The sequence below is a fragment of the Poecile atricapillus genome, chromosome Z, assembly GCF_030490865.1.
Source record: "Poecile atricapillus isolate bPoeAtr1 chromosome Z, bPoeAtr1.hap1, whole genome shotgun sequence".
Lineage (NCBI taxonomy): Eukaryota > Metazoa > Chordata > Aves > Passeriformes > Paridae > Poecile > Poecile atricapillus.
In genome coordinates, this window is record NC_081289.1 from 43,894,966 (window position 1) to 43,909,871 (window position 14,906).

The 14,906-nt window shown below is 41.0% G+C and overlaps 1 protein-coding gene across 1 annotated transcript in view; it reads left to right on the forward strand.

The window, feature by feature from the left end:
* Window positions 1-14,906, forward strand: part of LOC131592603 (protein phosphatase 1H) — a 124,225-nt gene that overhangs the window by 89,084 nt on the left and 20,235 nt on the right. The window contains exon 6 of the mRNA XM_058864206.1: window positions 5,455-5,573. Within this exon, the coding sequence (XP_058720189.1) occupies window positions 5,455-5,573 (119 nt within the window). The remainder of the gene's footprint in view (window positions 1-5,454; window positions 5,574-14,906) is intronic.

Consider the following 14,906-nt stretch of genomic DNA (forward strand, 5'->3'; position numbering starts at 1 on the left):
CCTCTTACTCACTTATCTGTCCTCATGTTCTCATCCGTTGTTCTGTCTGAAAGTTATTTACATTGAGTCTATTTTCTTATTCGCAGTTAAAGCTGAGTTTTTGTTTCAAATATGTTGCACTGCTCTTCCTGCACAAAAGGAAGAAAATCCCTTAATCACTTTAGCATTAATATTTTATTTGGTAAATGCAGAGATACTGTTCACTATGAGGAAGTTACTGTAGAAGCAAAGGGAGGGTATGGATTTACAGCCTGCAGGCTGTTGCCTGTGCAGCAGGAGCTTCCCTCTTCCTCTAGTGCCTGTTGATTGCTTCAGTCACACAGGATATTCTTTTAGGCTTTATTTTCTGAGCCTTAATTTCTGCGTGGAAAGAAATCCATGGGATAATGAGTAGTTCAGGTCATGTGAGTATCTTTTTATGAAGTATCTTTATGTGAAGTCCTCCAATCTTAGACAAAACTGTGCTTCAGCTAATACTGATTGAGTAACTGAGAGAAGGGGAGCAAATGTGTTCCCTGTCCTGGAAGGTTTATTGCCATGCCTCCAAGAACAGCCTTGGCAGTAGGCCCCTGGAATGGAAACCTGAAAAGAGCAAGTTGGCTATCCAGTCACTCTGACTTCAGAGCAGCTCTGAACCTGGTCATCACTCCATAGGAGGGCAGTGGCGGGGCAGCATCCAGCTGCAGACTACAGGCAGGCTATATGGCAGAGACAGACTTCTTTGTCAGGCAACTTGTGAGAATATTGCAGGAGGCAGTCAATCCTTCAGTCAGAGAGCACTTCTTAAGATGTAATGTGTGAAAACTTTGCACCAGTATTCCCTTGGTCCTTTGGCCTTCTGTAGCAGTTCAGTGGACCATGTTGCTTCCCTTCCACTGGTAAGCTTTTGAAAGCCTCCTTTTCTTCTGAATTTCTGTGTCTTTTTTTTTTAGCACTGTAGCAGGAGAGCTCCACACAGTGCCTGGGAAAAGTCCTGCTTTCTCGTATCAGTGTATCTTGAAGGAAAAAAAATCCAGTATTTACTGGGAAATGCTCTGGTACATTCAGCAGTTGTGCAGTCAGTGGCAGCCAGAAGCAATTTTTCTTTCATCTTGTGAGGAGACTATTAATTTCAATCATGATAGTCTAAATTGCAACAGTAAATAGGATATTTTTTTACTTATTCCCTTGGAAAAATGTGTTTCAAATGAATGGGGAATTGAGCATACCGCAGATGGGTGTATTTCTACTAGTTGCTGAAGTTATACTTTCAAGATGTCATGAGGTCAATGTGGTATTTGTAGCATCTTCATGTGTGCAGCCAAACAGCCCCTCAAAAGTTCACCAGAAATGGTGCACCACTGCCACCAGTGCAGGTGTCACTGCTAGTAGAGGCTGTGTAGCCACCAGTGACAGTGACCATGGGTGCTCTTTGTGTTTACCACCATTCAAGCAAAGATTCATGAACCCACATAGTCATGGGCTCAAAGGGGATATATTCATATTTTGTTGCTCAGGTGAGGATAAAAGTGACACTCACTCATCTGCTGAAGGATGCCTGCAGAACCTGAGCCTGAAGAGGAAATGCACTTAGATCTCCTAAATGTCCAGTCAGCACTTCGATTACAAGTCAGTCAAGATGTAATTCTCTTACAGTTTTTGGCTCCCTGTAGCGCCCAGAATAGGATTACTTCAGCCATCTGACACAGTGGATGATGCTGTGGTAAAAGAGACCTGTGGTTCCATGAAAGGGGTCCTAGCCTTTCACAAGATGAGAGACCAATCAAGAGATTGATTTGGCTTTTAGTCTTCTCGTTCCTTTTACCACCACATCCTTTAATTTTAATCTCTCTTTGGTTTAAATGTGTCCCTATGATAATGGCTGAGTCATTTGCAGACCTTATGGGTGTGTTGCGCTGTGCATGCTGTTGTGATCAGTAGTCCCATATAGTAGAATATTCTTTTGGAGAAAAGGGCACAATACGATAAAAGTATAAACTTGTAAGATATAGTTGGTGTAGGGGAAAGCAGCAAATCTGAGAATAGCACAGGTTGCAGTGAAAGCACTAGTGTCAGTGACTTTCCAGTGCAGTGCCTACTGAAGGAGCTGAAAAAGGCAGTACAGACCTTACTGAGGTACAGATAAGATACATGCAGTGTTTCCTGGCACCTAATTAACTGCCATGCTAGTGTGTAAGTCTGGTTTTATCATAATTTCATGTTTGCTTTTCTAATCACCAGGAAACACAGCAGGAAGTAAATGCCCTTTTTAAACAATTGTGACTAATATTTCTTTGACTGAACTCCATTTTAAACAACTGATTTTGAATGCAATGCATCCAGCCACAAAACACACCATAAAATGGCCAAGTACCAAAAACACACAAGGCATACTATGCCAGATTTATGCCCGAAAGCTCTAACAGCTTCTGAAAGAGAAAATATGAAAAATGTTCCAGTTCCATAACACAGAATAACAGTGTTGTCTGAAAATACCTCGTAAGGATATAGGAAGTATTTGATAGCCACGCTGTTTGTTAAATGTCAGGTTCTCTTGAATGGTGTTTCTGATCTGAGGTTCTTGCAAATCAAGACTAAACAAATTTGAAAATAGAAAATACATTGTGTCATCACAGGTAAAATTCTGGTAGTCAGTTTGCTTACCTTTTTTTATTTGTTTGTTTGTTTGATCACTTGAGGGGATTTCATGCTTGTATATCTATTTGAAAGATCTGCAGATTTTTAAACTGTTGCTTTTTATTTATTTTCTGGTTCTGCTGCTCAGCATGGTTTTGTTGAGGTGGAGAGAAGAGTCAAGCCTTGTACATGGAGAACAGTTCTTAACAAACCCAACTGGAAGTTACAGCTGAATTCTACAGTAGAACATTCTTCTTTCTGTAGAATTACCAGTGAAGCATCAAAAATAACTGTTTAAAAAAATGGTAAAAAATACGGAAAATTTAAATATAAAGCAAAGCACAATGAAAATCCTCATTTCTTCACATAAGAATTCGGATCACAGACACCAGACGCTTCCAAATTGCTCTTTTCCCTCTGTTTCACTGACGCCAAAAATATTAGAATCAAGTTAAGATCACTGGATTGTAAATCAAGCGTTGAGGCTTGGCTGTGGAAGAGAAGTCTTATTTGAACATTAGCAGTCCACTGGTAACTGTGCCAGCTTTATTAATCTTATTTCAGTTATGACCTCAGACTTTCCATCTGAGTAAATCTTTATGCAATGCAGTCTCTCCTGATTGCTTTACCTTTTCAATAAAGGAAATTCTTGTTTTTAAGTGAAAAAATATTAAAAGCCTGTAATGTTTTTCTTCTGGACCTCTTATTCAGACTAGTAGTCTCACAGTCTGAAGGTTAGATAACTTCATTTTGATATCAGGTATGATGGGTTTTTTTCTTTATGTATGACCTTGTTTTGTAGGTAGGTGACAGTATTTAGCTGAGAGTAGTTTGTAATGTTTTAATCAAGATAGGCTGTGCATTTTTAAAAGTGGTCTGAATTGCGCTTACAATAAGGACTGACTTCATTGTTTACGATATCATAGGCTAGAAAAAATTTTAAAAATACCAAAACCAATCCAGCTCTTTGTTATCATACAAAGAACAAATATCATTCATATGCTGTGATACATCAAATCATTAGGAATTCTCCATCTTTTTTGCAACTGGAATGAAAATAAATAAAATAAAAAGCTTACATGCACTTTTAAATGAAGAAGTTCCAGAGTTCTGGAAGTATGAAAAGCTTCATGTGGACAGAATACTGCTGAACTTCTCAAAAGTTACTAGTGCTTCTCAACCATTTCTGTAATGAGGAGAAGGGATCCAATTAGAGGGCCCTTCACAACAATATTTGGGTGGAGAAGGGGACCTTGGTTGACTGTAGACTGAAGGAAAAAACATGTTGTTCCCTTAACTGTACACAGAGAGAATTTGATGGAGTTCCTGTTCCAGGAAGAGATCATGATGTGAAGATCACTTGCGCACTTGAAAGCCACCTCTTGAAAGCAGAATCCAGTCTTGTTGGCTACACACAACCTTCCTCAGTCCTGTTCCAAACAAGCTTGAGGTGTTTTCTGGAAGGATGTCTGGTGATGGGAACAGGGACGAGCTGATAGGAAGTTAGCATGGTGATGTGCTGAGCCTGATAGAGCTGCTATTAAATTGAGTGGGAGCAGGCTCAACTCTTAAATGCAGGAAATATTTTATTGTGAACTATCTGCATGACAGATGCCAGACAGATCAATAAGGGCTTCCAGTGCTTCCTGCTGCTTACCTTTGATGAGCACTAGATTTATGACATACACACAAACTAAACCCCAGCTCATTTCATCTCCCTTGATGGCAGCTGCTGCTGAAGATAAGACAGACTTTATTGCCTTAACTGGCTGGATAAGGAAAAAAAGTTATCTGCTAAAAGGTTAAGAAATGCAACTTTTTTTCCAGTTCCCTACCAGTTTGACTGTGTCTTTCATAAGAACTTGCTTACAGTGTAGTTTTTCAGAGGAAGAGAGAAAGGTTTGTTTATTTGAGTACTAAAGAAAAAGGATTGAGATTTATTTCAGAAGGAAGAAATAGAGTATGTTTAGGATTAACCTATCATGTCAAGTGATCTGTGTATAAATTCAATCCAAAAATTTACACAGTGGATGAAGAGCCTGGCAATGCTCTCAACTGTGGCCAGCTTTGGAGAACATGAGCCAGAGGCACAACTCTGGCAAAGAGGCCTCCCAGGATCTGCAGAGCAATGCACCAGAAAGGACATGAGGAGCGTTTGAACATTAAAACCATCAAAGACCTTAGTTGCAGTTGTGACGCAAAACTGTTGCTGCTTTTCTAAAAGTCTGTTTTGCATGAAGGATGTAGTTTTTCAAAAACAAGAAAATAAATTGCTCTGTAGCTTGTGTTCATTTGCAGTGTTGTGTGATGGGGTGCATTTTTCTCGAGGTGGTGACAATTAAAGTGTGGTAGCAATGTTAGGTTTTCTGTGTTGTTGGCATAGTTGAACAGGGAGTCAAAAAGCAGGAGCTTCACTGCACACTCACCCCTCCAAGTATGTCCATGGCTTTGTATTTGATCATTCCTCTCACTCCTGCTGACTTACAAAAGGGCATGTGTTCAGTTTTACAAAGCTCTGCAAACTCCTTCAGAGTTAATGGATGAAGTGTAATTTAGAGATCCCAAATCTTGAGGAGCTGGGAGAAGAAATGAAGGATTTTGAGGGCAAGAGGACTGCTCCCTATAAGGCTTCTGCTGGATATCAGGCAGGGGGAGAAATGGTGTATGTGCATTGTTTGTTGAAATGGAACACATCATCTTCCTTATTTAAAAAGAAAGGTTAGAGGAGTGGGTGGAATTTGTGTGGGAAGGGACCAAGAAGGGATGGTAATACTACCTCATTAAAAATAGATGATGTCTTGTTTTATGTGGTATCTGTGGTTTGATTTCTGCCTGCAGGCTTACATGCAGCCCCACTTGCTGGGAAATGAATTTACACATTTAGAGTTTCCACGGAGGGTGCAGCGCAAGGAAGTTGGAAAGAGAATGCTGTACCGTGACTTCAACATGACTGGCTGGTAAGAATGTGTCCTTCTCAGCAGGTCAGCCTTCTTCCCTAGCCAATGCCTGCTAAAAGAAAAGGCACTTCCTTCTTCCAGGTGTATCTTTCTTCTAGAAGATAATGTTTTAAATAAGTTGACCTCCCTCCAGAGAGTTCATTTTAATATGTGAGTACTCAAAGCAGAGCAAGCATATAAAGGCAAAGATGTGCCAGGGGATCTTTCTGAAAGCTAAACAATTTTTCTGTCTTGGAAGTAGCTTTTTATAAATTCTGGATCAGAGGGTGAGACATTTGTCTTTTAAACCAAGATGTTGGGCCATCATGCTTTCACATGCTGAGGAAAGCTTGCAGAAGTGAAGAGCTGCCTTCCCTACTCTACTGCAGCTGGCCTTTAGTTAGGATATCCCTTGAGGAACTGTTTTACACATGGGCCTATCTGAACACAACCAGCCTAAAATGAAAAGGCTTGAATGAACAGCATGGAATTACAGAAGTGAAGACAAAAAGAATGATGTGGATTTTTTTTTGTTTCTGGCTAAATGTCTTCATTGTTTTTTGTTGGTTCAATAGGCTCCTTGGAGAAATCCTAATCTTTGCTGTTTTGAGTTCTGTGCATGACCTATAAAGGCAAAAATCCAATATATGCAAATGGTCTTCATTTCCATGACATTTATGTTTTAGTGTCTGTATTAAACATCTTTTCAGGAAGAAAAAGAAGAGAGGGGTTAAAAAGAAAGCCTATTTTAGGTTTGGAAGACTGGATGCTCACATACAACTACAGCTCTACATAACTTTTGCTTTGTTCTATGCTTTATGGACCATAAATATAATGATGTTTTAATGGCAGAATAATGATCTAAGTTTAAAATAATCTGAAGTGTTTGTGCAGAACATGTAAATCTGAGAATAACCGTCATTGTCTGTCATCTTGAACAGCTGCTAGTAGAATATGCAGTTTCACCCTGAGAATGATGACTTCACATTTTAAAAAGGCTACAGGCATGAGCAAAAGAATAGGAACAGAATGAGAACATTGGATCAACTGAGGACTTAGACAGCAAAACATTTGGAAGATCATGAGACACTCTCCCAATTTCTGCAGAAGGAGGGGTTTTTTGTTAAACTCCCAGATGTCTCTGGAGGCACCAGTAAAGAATGGTTTCATGTAGACTTCCAAAAGCACTTTTTCAAGATGTGAAAAATCATCATGCCTGTTGGGAGGAAAAACATGTGGGGGAGAGCTACAGAAGTATCATAGGCCAGGAACTTCCTGAGAGGAGGGCAAGAACAGATTTCTGTCATCATGGCTGGAAGGCAGAGAGGGTTTCTTCAGGTTCATGGGAGTTGTTTTGCATTTCCCTGGTTGGTTAGTGGCCTGGAAAGGAAATGAGATTGGAATGGTTGAAGTTGCAGCATTGGCAGGTGACACCACAGCTCTTTTCCTATTAAACAAGAATGACCATGAGGTACTGCAAAGAATTAAGTGATTAACACAAATGGGGTCACTGAGATCAAATTTGGTATTAATAAATGAACAAAGTAAAGCATGAAGAGGAAAAAATTTCTATTTATGCACATTAGAGGTTCCAAATGAAATGTAAAAAAACTCAGTGGAAGTTTTGCTTACTACAGTATTTTTTTCCAGTCCAAATCACCAACAGAATGTTGAGATTTGTACGGCAATGGATAGTTTAAAAGTTAAGTGAAGAGATAATTCTGTATATTAGTTTCTATCTCACTTGTGAATGTGTGCATAGCACTTTACCTTATCCAAAACGGTTATTACATAGTTAATACTGTTTGGCATTAGAAAAAGGAACAAAAGCTCTAAATGTAGGATAATGAGTAAGGTAGAAGTCAAACTGGCAGATTTGATTCAATGTGTTGCTTTTCAGTACTGATCTTAGCTCTAGGGTATAGCAGGGAGGAGAAAACAGTTATTTTCCAGTTGATCTTTCTGAATTTCCTGAAGTCTAGGACACACGTTGATCCAGTTAGAGATTCTAATACGGTCAATGCAAAAATTGTCACCAGTTCAGTACAAATATGCTTAGCCGTAAGCAGTTATTCTGCATAAATGCTTGAACTGTGACTTGAAAATTCAAGTCTGAATTCATCACAGTATTGTCCCGGAAAAAGGTGGCCTGTGCCAAGCAGAAGCACGTGGAGACTGGGATGAGGCTACCTCTCCCTGTTGTTCTGGATGGAAGTGAAAAATGGGGCCTACATTTTTGTCCTAATAAAAGAATTGGAATCTTTCAGCTGCTCCATATTGCACAAGTAGTGCATCAGTTACCTCTTTATTTTTTTGCCTCGGGACACTAAAATGATGAGGAAATTGCTCTATTCATACATTTGTGTAAAACAGAGTCCTTCTAAATAACGATCTATTTCTTTCTGCAAGGTCTTGCCCAAGGTGTTCGTTATCCATTGAATTGTGTGCAGCGATCCCCTAGGTAGAGGAGAAGCAATCCGTTTCTGTTTATCTAAAAGTCTGGGTCAATTTTAATGGTTGTGATTGTGGACAAGACATTAGATTTCCAGTTTGCTGGGCCCTCAGAGGTGACACTGAGGTGGCAGAGGTTTCTTAGCGGCTGTTTTCCACTTCAACGGTTTTGCTTCTATTTTCTTCCCTTTCTTATTCCTGGATTCAACTGATGCATCAGGACACTGTGGCTGAGGACATGTCTGTTTTGCATTTGTTTCTAAGGATACTATCTATCATGGAGAATAAATTAGCATATATATTCCTTTTCTAGAAAATGTCAGATGGCGCTTTGGCCAGCCAGAGCTTGATACACTAAAATGCTGCTGAACTTCTATCACATACAATGCAGATGATCAATTGTCTGAATTGTTTTTTGGTCACTAACTTCACTGTTTGTTGAGAGTTAAACATACATGTAAAGAGGTGCAGGTGATACTAGGAAGAAACAGCTACTCTTAGACTTAATTACTTAATCCTTTAGTGAGAGAATGTAGAACACTTTCTGCTTTGATGTTTCCTCAGGAAAATAAACTGGTTTATTTTACAGTTCAGTATACTTTTTGTGTTTTCTATTAGAAGCTGTATATGACTTTTTTTTCTTCGTTTTTATCCTTCTTCTTTGCTCCGGAGCTTTTCAGATTCTCAACAATGCCTTGGCTTGCTCAGCTTGTTTGGATTACAAAAGATTATTGTCTTTGGGTCTGTTATAATGTATTTGGCCCTTTATTTTTTCTTTCTGCTTTTTCTTTTTCTTTTTCTTTTTTTCATGTGAAGTTTCCACACTGGCTTTGTCTCCACAGCCCACAGTGGTAGTACAGCTGCCAAGTTTCCCCACAGCATTAGGACAACCACTGATCCAGCAATGTGTACCGCATCACTAGTCCAGGCTGCCTGTAACTGCTTTGAGACCATCCTTCCCCTTCTCGCTCCAGCTTGCTCCCTTTCTCCTTTTTTTTCAGTGGCAATTGCAGTGAGAAATCATTCTCTATTAAATATATGTAAACTAAATCCCACACTGCTGGGAGCTGACCATGAACTGCCCTTCCTGCACCCTTGCCCCATGTGCGTTGTGATTAAACAACGATTGCAAAAGGTGTAGCGTAGCTGGCAAGGCATCTTAAGAGCAGTGTGTCCTGCTGAACAAGCTTTTGAGCTGTCTCGAGCCAGAATTTGCTGGCAGATATCTGTGTTACTGACAGTCTTTCACAGCTGGGTCTCTGGGCTGGAGTTTTCAAGCCCATGCCTTGCAGAAGGTAGACTTGTATTGGAGAGATGTGTCCTGGTGGTTTTGACAAGTCCTGGCAACAGAAGCATCAGGACAGACTCAGAGGCCATGTAAGCAGAGTGGTCAGTGCTAAAAAAGGGGAATGAGTAAACTGAAGTGGAAATATGAGGGGGAAAACAGCAGGCCTGGCGATAGCTGCTCCTTTAAAGGACTGCACATAATTAGTGTTCCTTGTCTCTGGCTTTTATTTAAAGTTAAGACATGGTTAGACTTCCTTCATGTGTACATCCAGTGTGAACAATTTTGAAGTACTTTGCTTTGACTATATCCTAGAACCTTCCCAGACTTGGATTCCTGACTGCCTGTATCCTTCACTATGGCTCCTTCCAGAGTTCCCCTCTCAACCTTCTGTGGGGCTGGAGGAGCTGTACAGCGCTGTGCTTAACCGAAGGCATCCAGAAGGCACTACCAGTTGGCATCAACTTCGGTGGTTTCAAAATTAATTCTTTGCTTCTCCTTGGAACAAAAACAGTGGCTTTTAAATTGCTTGCATTGGAGTTCTTTAAAGGCTTGTTTCCAGATCACAACTTCAACTTTTTGACTTTGTATTAGCATGGCAAAAGAGACCTAGATAATAAGTACAAATTTTGACCTATTTGTTAGTTGTTTTCCTTGCCCTCCAAGAGAGGCAAAGCTGAGCTGCACCCCATCAGAACTGGTTCGAGGTCATGTAGTGCCCACCACATACCACGGGCAGAAGCCCAAGGCGGCAGCGTGTGGGGAAACTGGGCACTGTCTCTGAGTGCGCCAACTTCGCAGCAGCAGTGGAGCCCTTGCCAGCACCGTGTCCATGTGTCTGGTGAGGGGGTGCTGTGGCACATGGGGTCAGCCCCCGAGGGTCAGCCCGTGCTGGGGAATCGCCCACCCGCGTGATTTATTCCAAAGCAGGGAGGCTGATGCCCTGAGGCGAGCACTAAGCAAAACCCATTTTATTCTAGAGTCAATATTGTCCACTGCCTGGAAAGCTGCCAGCCTGCTCTGCACTCGCCCTTTTCTTTCCAACAGGGAATGTCTTTCAGCCTCTAAGCATCTGATTAAAAAAGCAACTTCACTTTTCAAGCCATTTTATTTTGTTTGGGATGGATGCCTTTTGCTTTCATTGTGCAGCCTGCCTTGCCGTCTGCGGTTCAGACTCCAGCTCACAAAAACCAGGCTCTCATTAATCACTTATTGGGGATCCAGAATACCCCAGTGAGAGCCAATGTACATGTTTTGCTTGGTAATGTCTGAGCTGATTTGAACAAATATTGCCAATGTGGCTGCTATCTTACTCTTTATTGCTGCGCTCAATGTCCTTTGACGGCACATTCAGGTAGCCTGCCCAAGGAGTGCCTGAGCAGACTGAGAAATGCCACAGAAATGCTTTATGGAGCTGGCACCTGTGCTGCACCCTCCTGTAATATAAATTGATTTATTGAATCAAGCACAGAAGCCCTGCTACAGAAACCTCAGGCTATAGTCTCTAGAGAACCACCTAATAAAACAGCCCCAACTGACACTCCTCATTAGCTTTTCCACTGATCCCAAGGCAGTATTTAAAGTGACAGTGTCCCTCTTTTTGGCCTGAATTTATCTGCTGGCTAATGCCTGTGGGTCTAATTAGCTTAGTATTATTAGTCTTATTCAGATAAGCTGCATTTCCTAACAGCTTGATTCCAACTTGTAAGAAGTAATTGGAAGTCCGCAAACCCTGTGCTCCAACCTGCTTGATTGCACCTTTTAAGCAAAATCATGTAATCTACAAAAAGTCATCTTTTCCCCCGTTTTGGTTTTTTTTTTTTTTTTTAATTGAGCTTTTTTGCCTAGTGAAACATTCTGTGTTTATTCTGCTGAAATCCTGGCTGTATTGTTGTGTTTGAGACCTCAGCCGTATCCTTTGTACAATCGCCAGGGAGAGATCAAATTTTAATTTCATAATTACTTCACAAGAAAGCAACCTTTTCCCCAGTCATGCCTGATACTAATTTCCTTCCAGCAACTTACATTTTCATAATTTAACGATTATGAGGCACCTTTGCAGCAGTGGGCCATTCTGGAGGAGAGAGAGAGGATATCATTTTTGCAGCAGAAACCATCATCTGCAGTCACCTGCCTTGCTTTCTGTGTCTGTGCTTTTGTTTCTCGCTGCAAGGTGGCGGGGAGCGGGAGGGGATGTACCCTGTTGGTGCACACAGCTAGAGCAGCTTGCTGGGCTGTGCCTGGGTGTCTGGGGCACAGCTCTGCAATGATGAATGGCTGTTTGCAATGTGCATGTTATGCATCTTTTCAAGATTTGCAGCCCTCACTGCAGGAACAGCAGGAGGTGAGAGCTGACCTGCTGTGTACAGCATATCTCCTGACGATGATAAATGGCTCTTTCCCCAAGTGTGCACATGCCACAGGAGCTGAGCCAGAGTCTTTGGGGCAGGAGAAAGCAGAAACAGGAGAGCAATACTGCTGTAACGTAAGAGAAAGCTTAAGTCTGAAGTAAAGCTCTATGTAAATGGCCTCTCTGGGGCCAAATGAGTGATAAGAATGAGGTTGGTCTGAGTCGTGTCCTGCAAGACCATCTCCTTCTGGAAGCAGTGCATCTTAGATCTGTCCCTGCATGGCTGTGCATCTCTACTTGGGCTTCACCTTGGCATAGGATCAGGTGCCACATATGCCAGGGCAAACAAAAGAATCCCCGTGTGCTTTTTCAGAAGGAAACTAAACTAGAATGAGATAATGTTCAATCTGAAAATCCAAGCAAAAACAGCCCTTCTTCCTGATAAGGTGAAGTCTCTTTCCACGCTCACGCTTTCTCTGGCTTCCCCCTCTGCACAAATTTTACATCGCCTCAGCTGGCTCCATAGAAGTTCTCTTTCTTTCCCTTGTTATCAAAGATTGATTTATGGCTCTGCTTCTGGCTGAAAGGAGGCCTCTTGCTCCTTGGAGGAGTTTCCAATACTGCTGTGGAATAGTGAGGTCTCTGCTTGCTGTGTCTCAGTGCCTCCTCCATCCTGCAGTAAAGAAGACTTTCCCAGAAGAATTTGCTTTGTGATTTCTCCTTAACCTCAATCTCTTTTGCTTCCAGAGGATCCCAGCTAGTAAATGTGGAGCAGGCGCTGTGCATTTAACATGCGGCCTTTTTCTCATCTGCCTCACGACAACTTTTTAACAAGAAATACAGCAAAATACAAATTTACAAATGTTTTTTCTGTCCATCACAGTGCACTCCATTCTATCAGCCCATAGAGTGTTAACAGGCCACTTCCTTTACCCCTCTATCTCCAGAGTAAATTGCTGACAAGCCTTCCTGTTTGTCTTTTAAGAGTAGAAGAGATAGAATAACTTGTAAGAAGTGGTCAAGGCAGCAGGCCCACTGGGGACAAAAAAGAAAGACTTAACCTGCTGAGGCTGTTGGAGAAGATGAACCTGCTTGATGTGCAGCTTCAGTGTCTGCACCCAGGTTTTGTCACTTAGTAGTAACAAAGCTCAACAGGTCCCAAGCAGTGAATGAAAGCAGTTGGAATATTCTTGCTCTGTCCCTCACAGCCACTGCTTTTAAATATCTTCATTCATTTTTTTTTTCCTGATTTATCTTTTTGTGGGCAAGGACATCTCTAAATGCTTGAGATGCTTGACAATCCTCTCCCTGGTTTGTCTTCTACCACTTTGTTTTAATGCTCCAGTAGAGGTGAATGGACTAAAAACTCAGCTGCATTCCAGGAAGTGCCTAAAAAGATTCTGGTGCTCGTGTCTTTAAACTGGGCTTGTCAAAATGGATAGTTTGTTTTGTTTAGGAATTACTTCAATGGGAATATGTGGTGCTGGTGCTCTCTAAAGTCCAGACTCCGTCTTAGGACTATACACAGCAGTGAAGGCTCCCTGGAGGTCCAAGGCTCATGTATTAGTCCGATTGGACCAAGCCAGAGATGACAGATGTGTACAAGTCATGCTGACTTTATTTTTTTTAATTTGTAGATTGGTAGACAGAACTAGGATTGGCAAAATGAAACATTATACACTTTCAGGTTCATAAGAAGGTGTTTCTGACTTTTCTGTGAATAATGAGTGTTTTAAACTTGTATGTTTTCCTCTTTACTTGAAAGAAGCCCTATGAGAGTATCTTGGTTAAGGTAGATCTTCCCCTAAAAACTATTTTGTGCCCATGTGCATGTGCATCGGTCTTTGATTTGGCTTTGCCATCATCTTTTCTCTTAACAAACATTGCTATAGTTTGTGTGCCTTAATTGTCTTTGTTTATTGTAATTTTGTTTCATCAAACTGTGTGTCAGATGAGCAATAGGGGAAAAATACTGTGACACTGAACATTAGAACTAGCCTATCTAGAGGGTACTTAGTATCAGACAGTGCTGTCTGGATTTAGAGATCCTGACTCTGCAGAAGCACAAGTGTAAGGACATTTTTTAAGATAATGGCTGAGCTGAGACATAAATTGTATAATTTTCAGTGGCTCTGTGTCTAACCTGCACTACACATCTTTTCTTCTTGATATTAAGTATGTACTTACACTGGTTAGATGCCTGTAGTTGAAGAGACAGTACAGATGAATATTTGCTTTTGGACTGGTGGTTTAAGCTCTGTTACCCAAAGGGTGAGCTTGATTACTTGTGTGGGAGGGGAAAAAAAGGAAAGAGTTTCTATCAAGTTGTGTGTTGCTTAAAGATTAAAACATGATTTTCTGTTGGTATGACCAAAGAAAGTTGAGGTTGAGAAGGAGGTTATTTGGAGAGCTGGGGTAGTTTTGTTGTGAGCTGGGTTATTTTGGGTGAGGGGGAGAGTTGGGGCAGGTGGAGGGTGTATGGATGGCCCTAGGTTTGGGGGTTTTTAAGAGTGGTAGCAAAACACTGCTAGAAATACAAGAAATCTATGAACCTGTCTCAGAGATGCCTTTAGCATTGTACTCAGTGTGGACTAGGACTTTTATGAAGCAGAAGTACATTCTCTTGGTTGATTGCCACAAGTAGGTTTATTCTATGATTCAAGCTAAAGCCCTTTGATGATGATTTTCTTTGCTCTTCCTTAGGTTTAATTCTCAGTTTACTATTAGGTGTCACAAGCAGAGATGTGAAACACAAACTTTCTAAAGCCAAGTGCCATGAAAAAGCAGAGCACAGAGTCTGGATTCCCCTGTCGTGCACAGAACTGAACCTTCCAGGTCAGGGTAGGTTGTGTTTTCAACACCATCTGTTGTGCCTGGGGATGCCAATGCAATACTTTTCATGACCAGTAATCTTACACAGTTTGCCATGAAAGAAAATGAAATGTGGATTTTGGTTTTGGTCATCAACTTCTACTCTTACATGAATTTGTATGTGCTTTCAGAAAGCAAATTTTAAGAACGACTTATATGGCAGCATAACACATGTAAGATGTTATCTAGGATTTTGGCACTGAAATTTGCATACGGGAGCTGACTGGTTTTTGAAGCTCTGACCCAAAAATATGCAGGTAACTTTGATAGTCTTTTATTTAAAAAGTGCTAAAACACTGCTAATGACCCCAGCATTCTAAGAAACTTCTGTAGATTGTGTTGTGCATTTAGTAGCTCCTGTTTGTTTTTTCACCATGCATTTAGAGCAGATTTCAGT